This window comes from Alosa alosa, chromosome 14 (genome assembly GCF_017589495.1).
Source record: "Alosa alosa isolate M-15738 ecotype Scorff River chromosome 14, AALO_Geno_1.1, whole genome shotgun sequence".
Taxonomy (NCBI): Eukaryota; Metazoa; Chordata; class Actinopteri; order Clupeiformes; family Clupeidae; genus Alosa; species Alosa alosa.
The window spans coordinates 12,453,971-12,476,295 of record NC_063202.1 but is presented as its reverse complement, the minus strand read 5'-3'; the positions used below and the strand labels follow the sequence as shown (position 1 = coordinate 12,476,295).

Below are 22,325 nucleotides of genomic sequence, written 5' to 3'. Positions count from 1 at the left end.
TGCACACCCATTACTCTCGTTTGAATTACTCTCGGACCTGTGATCGGATAGATATGCCACGCATGTCAGATGAAAGAGGAGACACAGAGCTATCATTTGATACCATACATCCTTCTGGGTTATAAAACAGACGAAGTGAAAGCAAAATAATAACTTCATAGGCTATATCTCGACTTACCTCACGTGTCTTGTCTGTTTTTGTGGCAAAGCATTTATAATCCAATGCTATTGTGTGCTTCTCTATGGCAAAGAATGTTCATAATCCGGTTTTGAGATCCTAGTAAATTCCTGCATGGCATTCAATTCAAGGCTCACATTGCATCCCAATTTGTTCGACAAAGAAACACCTTTTTTGCCTTTACTTTGTTCATGGCAACGCAGTAAAAAGTTGTCGAGAATCATGAGTGCAGAGAGGCACACACATGTAAACTCGGGTCAAGTCAGGTCAGACCAGTTCGTGTTCCAGATAGGGAGCGCAGAAAGGTCATTTTTAATCACTAAATAAAATGCCATTTATTTCTGTAAGGCGCACACCACATATGTCTGTAAATTGCTCAGCCCCAGAGAATCCCTCCACCGTGGCAATGATACTGCCAGATTCAGGACAGTCTGCCCTACACACACATGAAATGCACGTAGAGCTATGAGCTTGCTGTGGTGAGATACATGTCAAAATATAATATATTTTATATTTCGGGGGACGGGTCCAAAACCACACCACATCAAAATACAAAAGAAAAGAAAGCAAAACCCTGGATGTGCACAAAATAGAGGACCAGTGCTCTAGGTCAAACAGCTCCTGTCTTCCACACACACCGAGAGAGAGAGAAAGAAAGACAAGGGCAACAATGGTTACTGAGGTCAGGGAGGTCACAAAGTGGCCAGCTGGACATAGCATACACTTATCTTTTATGCAAACAGAGCCCTGGGACTTCCAACTAGTACTAGGCGGGAGGTCCCTGCAGTCTGCCCCAATGGTCCACTGTAAAATACATACAATCACAAGATACAAACGCCCACGCACACACACACACACACACACATGCCCCCAACCGCAAACACGCACACACACACGCACCCCAACCGCAGACACACACACACAAGCACATGCAGTCAACTCTCCTAGTTAGGAGAGTGAAATGAAAAATAAAAAAAATAAACAAAAACAGTACAAAGCGTGAAGACACCAGACACAGAAGCCTAAACCATATAGCGAGAGCCGGTGGTGGCAAAAGGGGAGTACAGTCCAGCCGAGTATATTTAGACAGTGGACGTTAGAACAGCACACCGTACATACAATAACAATGCACAGGATAGTATACGGCAAGCAGCTTCCCAGGTGGCACGACCGGGGGGGGGGAAGCTACCTGACTGGACAGCAAAGGTTAGCCTACGGTAGAAATGACGTAGAAACAAAGCAGCAGCGGCGAGGCCTATGTGCAGCCACAATCTGGAGCACCGCACAGGCTTCAGTTAAACTTGACTGTCTAGAATCACAGAGGAGAATTAATACAAGCCAAACACCTCTAAATGCAGAAACTGAAATTAACAGTAGGCTTCATACCTGGAAGCACAGCTGATCCAACACCATGACAGGAAAGGCTACGGAACAGTGCTAAAACCAGACGACAGGCAAACATGCAGACTAAACCCACCGGAGATAATCAACGAGGTATAGAATGCGTCCAAAATAAATTAGGAAAACCGGAATACCTTAATGGCACGGTTCCAATGAACAAACGCTCAAGGCAGGACGTGCAAACAGTCCGCTGCCAAGCGAAGATGCGCTCTAGAACAAGGAAGCATAAACTAATGATGCGGTCGCACAAAAGCATGAACAAGTGTAGCGACTGCATCAAACCCTGTGTGAATTTACAAGAGAGAAAGCTTACCTTGTAGTAGAAAGATGCAAGAGACCCAAGCAGTAAACCAAGCTCCAGCAAGGCCAAACCAAACTGCCCGCAAGCCACCCAAACACGGAAGCTAGCTCCTCCAGCGACAATGGGAAAACGGAAGACGCACCGTCAGCTGATATCTGGCCGTATAAATATACTCGATGCAGGGGCCGCCCCCTCATCAACGTGCCCACCTCCAATCCAGCAGCTGCCAGAGGGAAACAGGGAAAGCACAAGCTACCCTGCTACACGTGCATGCTAGAAATAGGACCGACACCTATTTTTCACGCCACACGCAAGTGTGTTGGAAGCAATTCCATTCAAAACAGTGAAGAAAAAAGTTACATGAGGAAAAGAGACGTTTTAATTGGCAGAAAGGCCGCCGCAGCACCGCATCAGACACACTTCTGGTGTGCAAAGACATAGAAAACACCACGCAGCCGCCACGCAACTGACATGCAACAGACACGCCACGTTCCCCTGAGAGCTGACTCAGACTGCCTGCGTGGCGTGAATGTGGCGCTTCTGTTGCGTGTCAGTTGCGTGGTGGCAGTGTGGCGTTTATGATCTCTATTCACACCAGAAGCGTATCTGATGCAGCACTGCAGCGGCCTCTCTGCCTATTAAAACATCTCTTCACTGTCTCTTTTGAATGGAAACACGTCCAAGACGCTTGCATCGTCCTATTTCTAGCATCCACACGTTTTCAGCGCAGCTCTAATCCGTTCACATGGGAGCCGAAATAAAAACGGACACGCCACACAGCCAGTCTAATTCAGCTCCTAGGTGTGTCTGCATACGTGTGTGTGTGTGTGCACATGTGTGTGTTGCGTGTGTGTGCATGCAAGCATGTGTGTATTTGTGTGTGTGATGGGGCAGTAGTGGCAGTAGTATGATGGGGCAGTAGTGTGATGGGGCAGTAGTATGATGGGGCAGTAGTGGCAGTAGTGTGATGGGGCAGTAGTGGCAGTAGTGTGATGGGGCAGTAGTATGTAGTATGATGGGGCAGTAGTGGCAGTAGTGTGATGGGGCAGTAGTATGTAGTATGATGGGGCAGTAGTGGCAGTAGTATGATGGGGCAGTAGTGGCAGTAGTGTGATGGGGCAGTAGTATGTAGTATGATGGGGCAGTAGTGGCAGTAGTGTGATGGGGCAGTAGTATGATGGGGCAGTAGTGTGATGAGCTAGTGGAACTCCTCTAGAGTTGTAGAACTGTGTCCACAGCTGTCCATGAGTACATCCACAACAGAGTACAGAGGCACGTAAGGCATCTTCATACACACACACACACACATACACACACACACACACACACAAACACACACACACACACTAGTACAGAGCAGTACATTCATAAATGCTAAATAAAACTGCAGGTTTTCCATGAATAGAAAGTTAAAATGAGAGTTGCAGAGGAGTGGGATCGGTCAGCACATCTGCTCCTTCTGTTTCAGTGTTGTGAAAGGATGAGTCGCAGCAACTACGCATCTGACAGAGTCCAACTTCCTCTTTCCAGAGGAAGTACCCACACAACGACCCAGTGTTATTTATCTCTGTCTCTCTCTCTCTGCTTATACTCAGTGGGCTCAGTTGAACTCTCCAGAGACGGACTTGCCTGTGTGTGTGTGTGTGTGTGTGAAAGGGAGTATTCGCCAGGATGTGTGTGTTGCTGCCACAGATGAGAGCTTTCACTGGACTTGTCCTACTAGTTACATCGACTTATGGTAAGTGTGTGTTTGTGTGTGTGTGTGTGTGTGTGTGTGTGTAAAACTAGATTAAGTTCTCCAGAAAATACTACTGTTACTTGTGAGGCCTGATGTAAAAGTGAGAACAGATGACTGCTGTGTGTGTGTGTGTGTGTGTGTGCTGTATCTCTCCCTATCTAAAGTTTGTGCGTGTGTGTCTTTGTAAAATAGACCAGATTTAGTTTTCTAGGAGATTCTACTGCTACTTTAAGTTTCATGGAGCCCTGATGTGTTGGTGATGTTCTACTGGAACGGATGACTGTTGTTTCTTATTTAGTGACTTGTAAAGGAAGGACACAGTGTTGGGCTTTAAATGCATGTGGTCATTGCTAATGATGTAGCCCTGGCTGTAAAGCTCTATACCCCCCACTCTATTTGGGCCCTCACATATTCTCACAGCCATAACCTACTCACACATGTGTACAGTACAGGGAGGTATTACTCACATTAGTGCTGTACTCTAGTATCCTATATTATGTGTCCTTTTATAGACAGTGAGATACAAGTATGTGGCCTGCTGCACTAATGCTTATCTAGTTATATAGTAACTACAGTATATGTTAGCATTAGCACCTCAGGTAAGAGATAATGATTTACAGACATAACCTACTCACACACATGTATATGTAACAGAGATCGTAATTCGTCCGTGAATGAATAATGTATCATAAATAAATAAATGTTCTTCCTTAAAATACAGGGGTCATTGGCACCACTATGATAAATTCCCATAGAGGCAGGCAGATTCAAGTATTGGCACCCCTATGATAAATTCCCATAGAGGCAGGCAGATTTTAAATTTAAAGGCCAGTTATTTCATGGATCCAAGATACTATGCATCCTAATAAAGTTCCCTTGGCCTTTGGAATTAAAATAGTACCACATCATCACATACCCTTCACCATACCTAGAGATTGGCATGGTTTTATTTCAGTTAGCCTATTAGCTGGTTAGATTTGCATTGAGCTCAATGAGCATCAAAATAAAACCATGCTAATCTGGACCTACTGTACTGTACATGCTCACCACTGTTCCTCACTGCTGCCATAGCACACACTGGCATCACATTTGAACAATACTAAAAAATACACCATCCATTTGTTTGTCAGTAGTTGTTCCTACACAGTGAGTTAAGTATGCTTATTTAGTTTTATTGTATACAGATAAACAAACACCAGAGTTGGATTTTGTGTGGATGTTTCAGTTAACTGTCATCCGATAAAGATCTTTATGTGATTCTACATATTGAGGGATGCCACCCATCTATCACAGCTTACAGTAGTGTGCTGTTTCTACCTGATATACAGTGAGATTTATAACGGTAGTGTGCTGTTTCTACCTGATATACACTATACGGTGAGATTTATAACGGTAGTGTGCTGTTTCTGCCTGATGGTAGTATGCTGTTTCTTAACTTAACTCTCGCCAGATGAATTTTGTTCCGCCTAGCTCCACTCACATCCATCTGGGATCGCTTCTGTTGTGAGTGATTTCGGCACCAGGGCGGGAGTTTCGTAGATTTGACGTAGCAGACAGTACCTTCAGGAAGTTTACCGTTCGCCATCTTGAATTTAGTCACGATAAGTCGGGCGACGAGTACGAATGGCAGCAACTGGAATCCATGCATTTCCACAGAATTAATTTGGGAAACCTGTTCATTTGTACTCGTCGCTCGACTTATCGTGACTAAATCCAAGATGGCAGCGAACGGTAAACTTCCTGAAGGTACTGTCTGTATAAATCGTCTTGTAGATAAACTACCAGTGCTTTTACAAAGTTCTCAATGTCTCGTTTTAAATGTCAGGGCCCTCGGAAGTCTACCAATGAAGGGTGGAGCTACTTTGAGCCTCGTAAATGGTGTAAAACAGTTATTTATTTGCATGGCTAGGCCGATGCCTGAGGCACCCCCTTTGAAAACCTATTGGTAGCATCGACTAATAGCGCCAGATTTCGGAGTGCAGGGGACAAGCCGAGATGAGCTATCAGACATATGTTCACACTCGGTATCATATTTCAACACACTTTAGGTCAATATCACACCGGAATTCTCCTTTAAGGCTAATATGTATGGTGAATTCCATTGGATTGTTAACCATTAGCATATTGGATAAAAAGTAATCATTCAAAACGAACTAAAGTCCATAGAAAAAGTTCCACACAAGAGAAACTTTTTCATTACAACTACAGTGGGCATTACTTCAAATTGGCCAGCTTCCCTCGAGGTTCGCACGTGACCTCGCGCTGGATGACGCAACTTTCTGTACAATGACTTGTATTTCTCCAGTGACACTGCAACAGCGCTGCAACAACCCAAACAACCGCCAGATGGCTCTGGTGAACAGGGTGTCTCATAAAAAGAAATGGAGCCTGGAAAACCCTACACAGACTTCACTACAGACTTTAGCAGACTGGTTTAGAAATAATTTAATAGCCAGAAATATGCCTGCCCTGCCCTAATAAAGAAATATTTGGTTAACTGCGAGTGAATCCCGTTTGCAGCCGTAGAAGAAATGTATACACCCTGGCTGTCAGTAGACGGAGGCTCAGCGATTTAAAATGGCTCAAAACCACTTTGTATTAAGTTTAAATGACTCAAAAATGACATTTTTAGAATCAGAGAATGAAGAACACGTCAGGTTCATTCAAAAGTATTTTCTATGTGTCACGAAAGGCTTTAGAGAGTGGGTTACAATTAACACGAGAGTGTAGTCTGAACAGCCCGCTAAGAGGAATCTTCATCTTGAGCCATGCTCGGTGACTGCCTAACGTTACTGTCCACAAGCACGGTAGCCTCGTCTGGAGCCCAGCTCAGCCACAGGCTAGCCTCTGTCAAACCCAAACACGGAGTGGTTTACCTTGAGCCCAGCTCGGTAACCGCTAGTCCCAGTCAAGCACAATCACAGCAGCCTTGCCTTGAGCCCCGCTTGGTAACCGGCTAGCTCACGTCAAGACACACCGCCTCACCTTGAGCCCCGCTCGCTAGGCTAGCTAATAGCTAACATTCCATTCCTGCTGGGCAACATCTAATAGATAGCCGAGGTCTAGTGCTTCATTTCTGAACATTAAGAGGAATCTTTGTTGTATTCTTTGTAAGAACTCAGTTCGTACTTGCTCCTGTAAACAACAATGTACAATCAGTAATAGTTACAATTGTTAATAATAAACTGAATTGTAAACTTGCTTAGCTGTCCGTCAAACATAAATAAGCCAATGGGAATGCACCCAAGGAAATCCCAACCCCCAGACACGTTTGTGTCAAAACCGCAATCAAAAAGTCAGGGAGCGCAAACGAGAAAGCTGGAATCGTAATCAAAGAAAACAGCATCAAACAAAACTGAGAAAGAGGTAAAGACAAATATGTTACACGGTTACCCAAATGATTTCATTGCAATCTTGTATTTTTTAATTGAGTTTAATTTTTTTGTTTGATTTTTTCTATTTGGTATTTTGATTTGTATTTTTTTGCTTGCTATTTTTTAAGTATTCTTTAATTTTTTTGACACAAAATTGATTCCATATTCCCAGAGCATGCTTTCTCTGTCTATGATCTGCAGGCTTATAGGGCCTCCTCGACGAGGAGATTGCTAGTCCGCGGATAATGTGCTGCAATTGAATGGTAGCCCATGGAACCGCGGACCGAAAGAAAAATAAACTAAACATATTCCTGATTAGAAAATATCTTAATTTAGTGTTATCAAATAGAGACATGCAATTAGGGGGTAGTGGTGTCAGCGCTCATCCAATCTGCGCGTCTGCTGCGCAAGTAAATGAACCACTGGAGATGGCGTGTGCAACGTTATTTAAAACAATGAATGAAGCGGGTCTTGCTGTCCATGAAAACAGCATAGAGACTGGCTAGTCTAATCCAAAAATGAAAATAACAGGTCTTTGAATTGTTTTTCATAAGGGTTATATAGGTTTTCAGAACAGACAAGTCACACACAATCCACTTGGCTTTTCATAATTAGAGCTGCAGCAGATGTCACACAGCTCAGAATTGATCATTACAAACTGTGTTCATAGACATAAACTGTTTGCTTTTGTTTTACTAATGATTAAAAAAAAGTCAGTTTGGGTTTTGGAAGCACATATTTGAATGGTAGGCTATGGATACATTACTTGGGCTTAGGAAGCAAAAAAAAAAAAACCCTACAGCAAGTAGCCTGCCTTGGTAGGGACGTTTGAATCATCTGACATCAAATCAACTGAAACACTTCAAAATAAACGTTCAAATAAATCCCAGAGTTCGGTTTCGTTAAGGTTGCATTATTTACCTAATTTACATCTGCATTGGATGACTTTTTTTACTGGAAGGGGCCGAAATCCTATTTTTAATCGATTTCCTAACGTTTCGGGCCTACCCGCGAGCACCCTTTTCCTCCTCTCTCAGGTTTAAGGATTTTTAGGCTATTCGCATAGGCTACTCAATGGTGCTATTTCACACACATTATAGCAATCCCCACTCACCGGGGCTAGGTGGAAGGTGTTACAGTAATAGCCGATTGGCGTAGCCTACAGTGGACCAGGGCTGTCAAAATTGCTCAAAAATGAAGTTCGAATTTTCCCTCTAAAATAAACACATGTAGCCTATTTGAATATATTGGAATATCTAGGCTATATTATTGGCGCATCACGTCATCTGTTTTTAACTTTTTGGAAACTTTTAAATTAACTGAAAGAAGATAAATATTTTTCGTTAGTTTTGGAAGTTTATTTTTACGTACCCTACAATGGCCAGTTCCGACAAAGCCGAAATTACTCCTTTTGAAACAATGAGTGCAGGCCACGTGTTTGTATGGTTATATTGCTTGATGGGGGGGATCCCAAGCAGCTTTCAGCCATAAGGCTACTTTGAGAACATTTCCTAATTCACCCGACACTAATATTCAAAATGTTGAAAACTATTTCGGCATAGCCTATAAGCAGTTTAATTAAATGTAATGTTAGATAGATAGATAGATAGATAGATACTTTATTGATCCCCAGGGGAAGTTAGTTGTAAACAAACGGGCTACTTGGTGAGGCTTGGCCTCACAGATGCGCTCGTGCCTTAGATGGCAAGAAAAATCTTCACGATATAGGCCTATTAACTGACCGCCCAATTCACGTTGGCTGGGGGGCAGGGGGGGCCATCAGACATTTGTGCCTAGGGGCCTATGAATTGTTAATCCGGCCCTGCCCCCAACAAATCGCACCTTTCCACCTCTGGGACAGCTTAAAAGAAGTCGAGAGGACTCCTAACTCACAGACCTATTCACAAACCGCTTTTTGTGTCATTTCGTGATGTTTTGAAATCCTACATAATACAGGAGCTTCCAATCGCGAGGAAGCGATTGTAGGCCTAACTAACATGCGCCACTAATAACGCCACCAACAACAACCAAAACTAGGCTACTCATTGTCAACATGTAAATTAAATGTAATGTTATTGTGAATCATATTAAAATGTTCTCCTCTTTGCAAACGTAGGCATAGGCATAGTAACAGATTAATTTAATAATGTTACAAAGATACTGCATCAATCCGTATGTTTCATTAGGCTACTAGGCTATTTGTTTTGCCTTACTCTTGATTCATTTAGGCTAGGCCTTTTTATTCAGTTATTCATCATCTTCCATCCTTGTGTAGCGCACACATTCTCAGACCTGTCACCTGTCACTCATCATTGTAAGGGAGGTGTTTGGAATCATTCCCGCGTTACAATCATCAGCCAATAGAGTCCCGAAGTGTGACGTAGCGTTTCCATGACAGCAGAATCACTGGATCTCACTGGATTCCAGTGGATATTTCACGTCTTCTCAAAGACTGGCGGCTGTTAAGAGCGACGTTTTTTGCCAAAAAAATAAAGCCAAAACACGTCCGTGAATTTAAGGATTTTAACCGCATGCTGTGAAGTTACATGCAGGTCTCTTTTACGGAGGAAACCCGTGCTAAAATAAAACTCTGTAGTCACGAATTTGATCGTGTTGGTATTAATATATTGTAGTATGTGATTCCTACAGTGTAAAAAAATATACTAACGTCTTAGAAACGTTGTAAAATTATTGAAATAGATTAAGAAAGCCACCGCTATGGCGATTTTAATGGTTAGATTGATTTGTTTAGATCCAGTGAAATTGCTGCCTTGGTAACGCTACGTCATGGCTTCGGGACTCTATCAAGGTGGTCACTTCAGTCAAGCTCGTGCATGAGTAATGACGTCATCCATAGCAACGAAGGCTCACTCTTAGGAGTTGTCATTTTTCCTTACTAAGAGTAGGCCTAGGTCTGAAAGGCTTTGTGAATAACTTAAAAAGAGAAACTCCTAGCTAAAATCCTAGTGGTAAGATAAAAGGCTTTGTGAATATGGCCCCTGGTGTCTAACCCAATGCATAGCCCATTTACACAAAATAATGGTCGAATATTACTGATGATTTTCATTGTTATTTAAGAACATGCCATGCGTGTAGGGTACTGCATGCCGCATATCATCATACCGCATATTGTGGCTGGTCTGTTATTTAGCCTACTTACTGTATGCTGCGCAAACCACAGGCCTTTATTTTGGGCAAGCCTGCATTCAAGGCAGGCCTTTATTTAATAAGGCTTCTGTTGAAGAATTTTATATAAAGCCATGCGCTGACAGTAATCCTCCTGCCCCCGCTACCACAGCTGTGTGAGCGCATCCCTGGATAGTGTGGCACGCTCACGCGTTATGTCTCCTTCTTGCAAACTTGACCTATAGCGCAACCATTTACGTCTTCATGAAATAACAACTTGCCAGATATGCCTTCATAGCTTTGGGCTTCATTCAGCATTTTGTTCTTCCACTGGAAATTACTCTTCTACATTTGCTGCCTGCTGCATCCTTTATGTTTTTAATGTTTAGAAAACGTTTGAGGTCTTGAGTTAATGCATTAAACATTGTTTGCTGGTAACCCGCCACAAATAGCCTACAGATTCTTGCGTGCGTACATTCTCTATTCTCTCCAAAATGTGCCCGTTCTATTGGCTGGCCAAGTGCGTAATTCTGTGGCATAAAGCAGATGTATTTGTTTATTGTACAGAAAAATAAAAATAACCTGTCAAGCAGTCAATTGACTACATTGCAGTCAAGAAGTAGGGGAAATTAATTTACGAAACCAAAACGCGGGTCATATTGTCTAAGCCTCTATTGCGTAGCCGGTAGCCTGTTAAAAACGTTGCTAGATAGTATTAAATCGCCAAAAACATTGTTTTCTGCAGAAGCCTACCCTAGGCTACAGATTAATTCTGAACAGTTATTTCTCTACTGGCTCAATTATCAAAAAGGTGCTTTCTCTTCGTCCTCCGCAAATGAAGCAGGTTGTTCCGTATAGAGACGTTAGAATAAATTAGCGTTTGCGATTGACAACGTTGTGATAAGTAGACTATAAAGTGCAAAGTTAACTTGAATGCATCAATTTTTAACAAAGTTGTGTAGGCTACACCGCACCAATTGTAGTCTGCATGAACAGTTCTTGCACAAGACACTGTTTTGATTTGCGTAGGGGAGGTGCGGGCTGAAGCCAACCTGTTTGAGGGAGAGAATGCATGCTCTGTCCTGCGCATAATCTCTACAATGAAATAATGTGTCTAGGCTGATCTATATTTTCAATAAGCAATCACTGCATGCCTATGGAAACAATAAGTTAATATATTAGAGATATCAAGAGTAATGCAGGAATGGGCGTTACAATTATTCAGTAACTGTAACGAATTACTGGTTACCCCCAACACTGACAATAACGTAGACAGCAAATTAAGATATTTTTTCGTTTTGTGGAGCGGCACCGGTAGACTATCAAAAGCAGATTTCGATTTTCGTTACCACTGTGTAGCCAAGCCTTATGCCATACCCAAGTAGCCTAAATCGAGGTAATTTTTAATTATGCATGATTTATTTTGTTATTGAATTCGTAGGATGGGATTCCTCTCGGCAACAATTATGTTTAAAGGTAGCCTCCTGCTTTTTCAGAAGGGGCGGCAGGCAGGCTACTGACAGAGCGATGTACAGTGGCAGAGCGACTCACAGTGGCTGAAAGTGGTACTAAAGTTTCACGCAATTTCACTGTGGCTATTACGTAAACCTTTAGTTTGCAATAATCAGAACATGTCTTTTCTAATAAACATTTCAATTTTCAAACAGGAAAATAGTGACTTTTTTCTTCTTTCTAACATGTCTTATTGTTTTTCTTTCTTGTCCACCGTGGTGTGCATGTGTGTATACTGTTCAAAGGTCCAGTCTCTCAGGAGCCCTGGTCAGTCTCCCTGACCTAGTCATTGTCTAGTATCACCTGATGTTGGAGTCATTGCCTAGTATCACCTGATGTTGGAGTCATTGCCTAGTATCACCTGATGTTGGAGTCATTGCCTAGTATCACCTGATGTTGGAGTCATTGCCTAGTATCACCTGATGTTGGAGGTACTGGTACCTCTCTGAGGTGCGAACGGTTGCGCCGCATCCGTCCTCCTTCCGGGGTTTCCACCTCGTATGAGCGCGGTGTAGGTGCAGGCCCCACAACTGTCCCTCTGGTGCGTGTGGGTCTGATCCACACCTGCTGTCCGGGCTGAAGAGGTGGCAGGGTTTGAGTGCGGTCAAAGTCAAAGTCAAAGTCAGCTTTATTGTCAATTCCTTCACATGTTCCAGACATACAAAGAGATCGAAATTACGTTTCTCACTATCCCACGGTGAAGACAAGACATATTTGACCAATTTTAAGTCCACAGACAACATAACATTCAAGTAAACAAAAAAGTAAGTAAATAAGTGAATAAGAGGGCACATATAATAATTGAAAAAATAAGAGCAGCAAAATTTTTTTTGAAATTGTGCATAGACAGTCAATAAAATACTAGTGCAAATACTGTAAAATACTATAAAATACTGTTTGACCTAAGTAATAAAGAAAGTGGCATAGTGGTGCAAGTTATTGTAAGAGCAGCAGAAGTGTTGTGTTTTCAGGACAACAACACCAAGTTGTAAAGTGTACAAGTTGTGCAAGTGTTCAAGTGTGCAGGTGGAGTAGTGCAGGCGGCCATTGTGGGTCCAATGTCCAGGGTGTTATGTAGCTGAGGGTGGAGGGGAGAGGAGGGGGAGAGTTCAGCATCCTTACAGCTTGGTGTATGAAGCTGTTGGTGAGTCTGGTAGTGCGGGAGCGCAGGCTTCTGTTGTCGCGGTGTCTCCGGTTGAACGTTTGTTGCTGCTGCAGTTTCAAGGCAGTGTCCTTTTCTCTGAATCTCTTGAGATCAGGCCACTGTGGTTGTAACCGCTCCGGTGACACAGGGACTGGTGTTCTGATCTCCTCCCCATCAGTAGTTGTGCTGGGGAGCTCCCATGTGCCAATGGGGTGGCCCTGTAGGCCAACAGAGCCTTGTGGAAATCCCCCCTCTTTCTCCAAAAGGGACTTCCACGGTTCTGACGGCCCGCTCAGCCTCCCCATTGCTCTGGGGATAACGGGGGCTGCTTGTCACGTGCATGAAGTCATAATCTCGCGCAAACAGAGCGAATTCGTGACAGGAAAATTGTGGACAATTGTCCGTGACAAGCACTTCTGGGCATCCATACCTAGCAAACACAGCTTTAATTCTTGCAATAGTCTGTTTTGCAGATGTGCTGTTGGGTAGGTTGCAAACTTCGATAAAGCGAGAAAAGTAGTCTATCATGACTAAATAGTTCCCATTCTGCCATTGGAAAAGATCTGCTGCGACTCTCTGCCATGGTCTGTTTGGGAGGTCGGTAGTGAGCAGAGGCTTGACTGCTGTGTGAGCTTCCCGTGCGCAAATCTCACATCTCTCAACCATCTGCTTCACAGCAGACGTGATGCCTGGCCACCAGACTGATTCTCTCGCTCTAGCTAGGCATTTGTTGATACCTTGATGTCCCTGGCGAAGTCTCTGCAAAATATAAGGTCTCATGCTTTTAGGTATTATGAGTCTCTCACCTTTCATGAGTAATCCTCCATCGTGCAGGACTGACCTGTCAGGTCAGTAGGGCAGCAGCAGCTCGTGTACATCTCGTCTGTGTTCAGGCCAGCCATTTGCAATATATCGACTGAGACGTTTGCATGTGTTGTCTGAGGTTTGTGCACTCTTAGTCTGTTCCAGCTTTGTCGGTGTGGCTGAGAGGCTTTCTACTACGCTGTCCAGGTAAGCTTTACATTCCTTTTCCAGGTCTTGCTCTGCCTCCGTAGCTGTAGCTGGAAGAGGTGCTCTCGACAGGGCATCAGCTGTTATCAATGTTTTTGCCTGGGACATGGATTATGTTGAAATTAAATCTGAGCAATCTAAGTCTGAATCTGATAATCCTCGGAGGGAGGTCGTCCAGTGCTCTGGACTTCAGGAGGGTTATAAGTGGCTTGTGATCAGTCCTTATAGTAAAATCCAGCTGGACTTCAGGAGGGTTATAAGTGGCTTGTGATCAGTCCTTATAGTGAAATCCAGCCCACTCAAGTATCCTCGCAGGCACTCACATGCCCAGGTCGCAGCTAAAGCCTCTTTTTCTATTTGGGCCTATCGCAATTCGGCCTTGGTCAGACTTCTAGAAATGAAAACTACAGGTGTCCATTCACCGTCTGGTTGTTTTTGTGTCAACACACCTCCTATTCCATAGGAAGAGGCATCGGCTGATACCATGGTTTCGTGACTTGGGCTGTATTGGGTCTCTGACCCTAGTTCCTTCTTCGTCTCCAGGAACGCTTTCTGTTGGGGTGCCTGCCATGTCCAGCTGTTCTCTGACTTTAACAGGTCACGGATGGGCTTTGTCAGGTCAGCTTTGATCCCTGTTGAGTTTATGACATGGCCCAGGAATCGAATCTCACACATAGCAAACTGACATTTCTCGTTCAGAGTGAGTCCAGCTTCTCTGAATTTCTGTAGCACTTTGTGCAGCCGTTCATCATGCTCTGCCCGATCCTTTCCTGTGACTAGGACATCATCAGCATGGCACAGGGCTCCGTCAACACCATCAATCAGCTGAGAAATCCTGAAAATGTTCTGGAGCCGAAGATATTCCAAAAGGGAGCCTCTTAAAGTAGTAGCCTCCCTCTGGTGTGATAAATGTGGTCAACGTCGTCTATACTATGGAGCTGTGGAATCATCTGCAGTCTGCAAATGGCAGGGAGGCCCAGTAAGGGTGTGCTCAGGTCCTTCACAATGAACACCTCCTCTTCAATCTTTCTGTCGCCTCTCTGAATGACAGCAAGCACTTGCCCTTTAACATCCAGAGGTTGGTTGGCGGGCCCTAGCAGTGGTCTTTGCGGCGCTATGTGGTTGCCATATCGATCCTGTACATATTCTGTCTCTGGGATAGCAGTCTATGCACTAAGCACTAAGTCTATGAATGGTTTGGGATTTTGCCACACTTTCCACATTGTTTGGACTTTGTTGTGGTAGCATGAGGCTGAGAATGGTTTACACGTTGCTAAGATTTATTTTTATGAACCTGTCTCTTATAGTTATGAGAAACTGCATCCATTTGCCCTGGTGACTCAGCTGACCGCAGAACAGCTTGTTGCTTTTTTCACCACCTCGTGCTGCCTCACTTGAACAATGGCTTTAGCTTAATCCAACTCTGGGTTAAGTTGCAATTTTTCAGACAATTTGGCGACAGTATGCCGACAACAATCCTATCTCGGATCATCTTCTCACGTAAGAGGCCATATTTGCAGTGTTCAGCTAGCTTATGCACAGCGGTGATAAAGTTCTCTGCGGATTCACCGACTTCCTTAGCCTGGGTTTTCCCATGCTGCCTTATGCGCGCAATTTTATTCACGCTGCTAGGCAGCCTGGATTCCATGGAGCAAATTTTCGCCTCAGTTAGGGGGCCAATCACAGAACGGAGCAAGGGCAGCAAGACGATGACAACACACCGAAGCCGCTATGAGCTACGTACAGACGCATTTGATAGACATTCGTAGCGCCCTCTGGGCATTCGTAAACCACGTTTCAAATACGAGAAAATGAATGTCAAGTTCCCAGACCCTATCTCTCAATGAGATGAGGTCTGACATCTCTTATTAAACTTGGCTCGTTCATAAATAACGTTATGCACTCCGATAAAATGTCCATCAAAAGCCTCTTTTACCTATTTATAGTCCTTTAGTTTTTCTTCTGTTAATTGCAATGAACTCAGGATATCGTCAGCCTTATCCCCCATTGTGTAAATGAGAGAATTCTTTTTCTGTCAAACCAGAAGCCATTCTGAAGCGTTTGAATCTTTTTATTCATGCGGGCCACGAGCTTGGCTCGAAATCGAACGGTCCCGGTGGTGTAATGGTAAATACGTTGTCCATGCTTCTTGCTTTTAGCTAGTTGCTAGCTTGTTCTTAGCTTTCGCCGACTCACTGCTTTTCTTGCACCGCAGGTGACCCGTTTTCACTTTCCACCTTATAACTTCTCCAACACGTTATCTGTGCCTCTAGTCTCCTTCTGTCGTGAGTTATGATCTTCTGACACCATGTATTGTTCCTCTATACCAGGGGTTGGCAACCCGCGGCTCCGGAGCCGCATACGGCTCTTTGATCCCTCTGATGCGGCTCAGCTTTTGAAAATAATTAATGAGTATTTAATTAAAATGTATTTTATTTTAGTTCATTTTCAAAATGTAATATTGTAGGTCTATCTGAGTAATTTAGCCTATATAACTTTCCACCTCACGTAACCGTAGCCTGCACAATATTGTTACATTCGCGGTTTGTTGCCAAGTTAATATCAAACAAAATCACCGATTTCCCTCCATTTCAGTCAACGAGAACACTTTGTTATTGTTGATGTGTGCGCTTGCTGTAGGCTAGATAAGGAAAATGTCAAAAAAGGAAGCGTCAGCGACCACAGCTTGCGGCCTTGAACACAAGCGGGCTGAAATGGGAAAGTTTCCATCCGAAGACTGATTCTGAAAACGCGAAATGAACTGCCCGTTATATATCGCACACTGCAACGAGTTAGTATTGCTGTGTTAACCCTGTTCGGTTCCACTTGCATGTGAGAAATCTCTCGCATATGAAAAATATAAAGACAAACCTGCGCTCATGTTTAAGGGCAATTTCGATATGGATATGACAGTTTTGAGTGGAGTTGCCCTTAAATGGTGACGGCCTCAATTCTTGCATGAAACTTCACCTCACTGAATATGAGCCAGCCAGACTCCAAGGCCATCACCAAATCTAATATCTGGTATGCCTATGTTCAATTTCGCCAATGACATGTCAACGAAAATTGAGTGTTGTGTTGTTAACTATGATGTTACTTTGCATACCAAAGGACACTGGAAAAATAGGGGGTGGTGTTTAGCCTACAGTACATGGGAAGCCTAAGGCCTATACTTCTGTCATTCCACTTTACATTTCAAGTTACTTGCACATTAGGCCTACTTTTAAAACGAGTAGAAAATGTATTTAAAAATCCTCTGTTGAATGAAAGTAACTGTACGTTAAATATTCAAACTTTTTTTTGTAACCGTCTTTATGTGGTTCTTGTGAGATTAAAAAAAAAATAATTGGCTCTCCAGGCAAAAAAGGTTGCCGACCCCTGCTCTATACTCTATATTCAAGGACACAACGATCAGGATGCAACTAGATAACTTTTATTATATTTCTTCACTTGTTCTACATTCCAACGTCAACTCTTCAGAGTGCCACCAAGTGGTCATATCATGCCATTACAGTAATAGCCTACTGAGTGGTAAAAAATGTGTCTGAATAACTCATCACAAAATAACGTTACTGCAAGCGCATTTGACCACTAGAGGTCTCCCTACTCCTACAGTAAATTAACAACAGAACAGCACAATGGTAGTGTGCTGTTTCTACCTGATATACAGTGAGATTTATAACAGTAGTGTGCAGTTTTTACCTGATACAGTAGTGTGCAGTTTCTACCTGATATACAGTGAGATTTCAAAAGCTTACTGTAGTGAGACCTCTTGATGTGACTGGACTCCATCACACACAGGGCAGTTCAACACAAATTAACTCACGAAGCCCATTCATACTGATATGTGATGAGAATGAATCTCCTCTCTTAATGCAGGTCTGGGCTCCGTGTGTGATGCTACTCAGGATGCTGCATGTTATGGGGCTCTGGGAGGACCTGTGTACCTGCAGCTGATGGACACCAGAGGACATGACCTGAGCCTCCATTATAACAATACAGCTGTTTTTAAATTCAGAAGGTCAAAGTCAAAATTCTTTCTTGAGTTCAACACCACATCAGTCCTACAGAGGTGGCGGTTTGTTCCTGATAACAGGACCATGATTATCAACCCTGCAGAGAGGAGAGACGCAGGAACATACAGAGTGCAGATCACTGAGTCAACGGGGAGAGGAGTGAAACACACAGTACAGCTGACCATAGAAGGTAAATGACTTCATCTCTCCTTTGATGTGATAACAGATGTAACATCTCCTGCACTGTAACACAGAGGGGTTTAGTGAGGATCTCAAAGGGGTCTATAAGGACACAGTGCAGTGGATGATTGAAAGTAAGTATCCTCATCTGCTCTGTTAGACATTAGTAAGTTTACTAGTCAGACTCTAATGGCTGTAAGTAAACTCAGAGAGTGTGAGCTGCCTTCCCCCACCAAGCCTCAAGTGTGAACAAACAGATACAGGATATGAACTCAGTAGTACGGAGGGGTTTGCGGTTTGTCTTTGAACAACTCTGAGCTGATCCTGATTTGATCCCATTTTAACAGAACATGTTCATGTCATTTTATGTTCATGTGTTTTATTATGACCGCCGCGCAGCGAAGCATATCCTCCTGGGAACCAAGAAAAAAAAGTTTCAAATTTTTTTAAAAAATTTTTCTTTCTATTTAGGATTAAAAAAACATCTTACAATTTTTATTTTTTTTATTTATTTTTATTTCAAATTGTATAGCATGTCCCATGTGGTGGACAAAAGGACCGTTTTAGTATAAAAAGGTAGCCATGAAAATTTACAAAAATGGACAAATTATGCTTTTAGTGGTATTAAATTAAGGGTAAACTTAACCAAATATAAGGGAAAATGTTATTTATCCTTCTAGACTACTTTATTTGCCTTTTTTGGACAGTTGTATTTCTTTTTTTTTTCTGGATTGTTCGTTTTCATTTTCATGTTTTTCTTTCATCTGCGATACTTCATTTTTTAGTCTTACTCTTCCTCGCTATCTTCTTGAGGCACAGGTTCATAGTCCTCATCTCTGTTTCACTCACTCATCACCTGAGAGCTCCAAATCTGCCCCCCCCTCATTCATCCTATACAAATGATGTAAATGTAAAATGATGTCAAAATGTAAATAACTTAACTTCTTTCCAAATTCATCATATGATTCCTGACATTTTCAGTAACAAGACCATATATTGCCATCATAATGAATGCTTAATAAGAAGACACTATTTGACTTATCTCTCCTCCTTCCAAAAAATGTGCTTGTTTTGATGTCAACCATTTTTGAGAACAAGAAAGAGGAGGTTCCCAGCAACCCAGCCAATCACATGATATATCATTAGAAAGCCCAGGATGTCCTCTTTAAAAGACCACAGGAATAGCTCAAAGGGGTATGCATCTAGAACTTATGTCCACTACAGAGGACATAGGTCTATGGATTCGGTCTCAGGAGGATATAGGTTTAAAGGTTCAGATTTTTTTCTTTCTTTTCTTTTTCGCATGGCCAAATTTCCGTCAAGGATTCCCAGGACACTGAAAGACTGGGGTACACGAAACTTGGTGGGCATCAGTGTTGGGAACGTTACTTTAAAAAAGTAATTAGTTATAGTTACTCACTACTTGTTCCAAAAAGTAACTGAGTTAGTAACTGAATTACTCTATGATAAGAGTAACTCGTTACCAGGGAAAGTAACTATTTGTGTTACTGTTAAAAAAAAAGTTGCTATATGTCAAAGAATTTGGATTTTTTGAGCAGTTTTGAAAAGCCAGTTGAAATTAGTAGAACAGACAGGTGTTTGTAGGCTATAACTTTCGATACAAGGATACAAGGAAGTTTATTGTCACATGCATTGTCACATGCATAGCATAGTTACTGGAAGTAAGAAATGCAGTGAAATTATGTCTGGTGTCAGCCTATTTGTGCATTTATGGAGGGGGTAAAAGTGCAGTAGAAGAGGGGTTTAGTAGATTAAGTGGCAAGGGCTGCATAAGAAAGGTGGGGGAGGATTGGGGGGGGGCACCAACAAGGAGCACCCAAGAGCAACAAGGGCAAGGAAAAACTCCTTTACCAAGGAAGAAACCTTGGGCAGATCCATCGGCTCAGGGGGGGCTAACCCAACTTCCAGGGGTCTTGGTGTGTGTGTTGGGGGGATGACAGGGGAGATGGGATAGTGTGCTGTGTATGTGGGGAGAGGGCAGTGTGCAATATGTATGTTGGAGAAGCTTCCTCATGAGACAATATTTATTAGATAGATAGATAGATAAATACTTTATTGATCCCCAAGGGGAAATTGCACATCGACAGACCTACGGTTGACTTCAGCCTGTGTCATAGGTTTTTGTTGTGAGGCAGAAAGATCTAGCTTTTGCTGCTTGGAGGACTTTGCTCCGAGTCCTTCTTTGCTAGTGGATGGCGAGCTATCATCTCTGGTGGAGGGAGGCTATCGGTGTTTTTGGCCACTAGCATGTGTGAGATGCGTGTGTGAGATGCCTCATTAAATTAGAGTTGCTTACAACGGATGTCAACAAAGTCTTCGCTCCTGGACATAATGTACACATTACATGCACATTCTTGCCTTTGACCACAATGAATTTGAAGTAGTGCTTATATCTCCACCTTGAAAATGCCAACTTTTCATCGGATTGCTCCTGACCTCTGCTGTTTCATCGAATCTCTACTTTAGCTGTTGTGTGTGTGTGTGTGTGTGTGTGTGTGGCGCGTGTGCTGGCAAGTGTGTAAAAACACTGGCTCTGATTGGCTATTATAAAACATGACTCTGCCTTAGCCAATCATAATCCCTTACGTCGTTATTAACCCACCTCCTCACTAGCTGTGAGCCAGGGGTGCGTTCGGATTACACAGTTTATTCAATCAATGCAAAGTAAGTAATGCACCGCATTTAACGTCCAGTAACGTTAACGGCGTTGTAACGTTGTAAAAAGTAATTCATTAGATTACCCTGTTACTGAAAAAATATGCCATGTCAACCCATTCCATAACCACTCATTTCATGTATAGCGCCACCTAGTTAAAATCAAAGAAGTAAAAATTAGGTGTTGTAATTGCAGGGTCATTCCACGTCAGTTCAACCAGGGCCCACGCACTTAGGTCTCAAAAATTTCTGAAAAAATTACCAGGTGTACCTATGTTACCCAGGAGACACACTGTAAAATTACTCTTTTGTAAGATCAATACTTTCCAAGATACATGTAGCATGTAGTATGTAGCAAAATCGTCACGTTTGGTCTGGATAATCCTGCATGATCATAGCTGTCCCTCAAAGTTGATACAAATTTTATTGGAGTTTTTGGCTGGGCTCTGTTTAAGCCTTCAGAAGACATAATTGTACTCAACATAGGCCCTTGATTTATTTTCCTTACTGAGATAAGTAGAAACACTCTCACAAAAAGCAATGAACAGAAAATAAATCCCTTCACTCCCCTCCCTGAAGGACATTTACACCACCCACCTCACCCGCAAGGCGACCAAAATTGTGAGTGATGCAAGTCACCCAGCTCACAATCTGTTTGATCTACTGCCCTCTGGGAAGAGGTACAGAAGCCCTCGCGACTCCCGACTACCAGACTCACCAACAGCTTCATACACCAAGCTGTAAGGATGCTGAACTCTCTCCCTCCTCTCCCCCCCCTCCCCCTCAGCTACATAACATCCTGGGACATTGGACCCACAATGGCCGCCTGCACTACTCCCACTTGCACACTTGAACACTTGTACACTTTACAACTTGGTGTTGTTGTCCTGAAAACACAACACTTCTGCTGCTCTTACATAACTTGCACCACTATGCCACTTTCTTTATTACTTAGGTCAAACAGAACTACCCAAACCTTTTATTGGCCTGACTTTGCACTAGTATTTTATTGACTGTCTATGCACAATTTCAACCAAATTTTGCTGCTCTTATTTTTTCATTATTATATGTGCCCTCTTATTTACTTATTTACTTACTTTTTGTTTACTTGAATGTTATGTTTGTCTGTGGACTTAAATTGGTAAAATATGTCTTGTCTTCACCGTGGGATAGTGAGAAACGTAATTTCGATCTCTTTGTATGTCTGGAACATGTGAAGAAATTGACAATAAAGCTGACTTTGACTTTGACTTTGACTTCAGGGTCTGAACAGCAGACCTCACAAGTCTGAAAAATTATTTTGGTTATCATTTTCAGAGCACCCAAACACCTTGTGGAAATATACAAAGATTTTTTAAATATGTTTTTCCTTATTCTCAATGATCCTTCTTTTTTGAAAACACCAATTTGACTTGTCTTATTCAAATCTTTCTTTTTTATTTTCCACCCTGAACATGGGCAAAATGCCCCATTGACATCAATATGTTTTATATAGAGTCACCACACTGCCACCTCTGGTTGTATAGAGTAACCTATAACCTCTATACAAAACATATTGATGTCAATGGTGCATTTTGCCCATGTTCAGAGTGGAAAGTGAAAAAGAAAGATTTGCATAAGACAAGTGAAATTGGTGTTTTTAAGAAAAGATCATGGAGAATAAAGAAA

The 22,325-nt window shown here is 42.6% G+C and overlaps 1 protein-coding gene across 1 annotated transcript in view; it reads left to right on the top strand.

Annotated features, from left to right (window-relative positions):
- Nucleotides 1–3,356: 3,356 nt before the first annotated feature.
- LOC125307454 (mucin-5AC-like) overlaps nucleotides 3,357–22,325 on the top strand; it is a 25,893-nt gene continuing 6,924 nt past the window's right edge. The window contains exons 1-2 of the mRNA XM_048263461.1: nucleotides 3,357–3,618; nucleotides 17,665–17,991. Of these exons, the coding sequence (XP_048119418.1) occupies nucleotides 3,552–3,618; nucleotides 17,665–17,991 (394 nt within the window). The 5' untranslated portion in view covers nucleotides 3,357–3,551. The remainder of the gene's footprint in view (nucleotides 3,619–17,664; nucleotides 17,992–22,325) is intronic.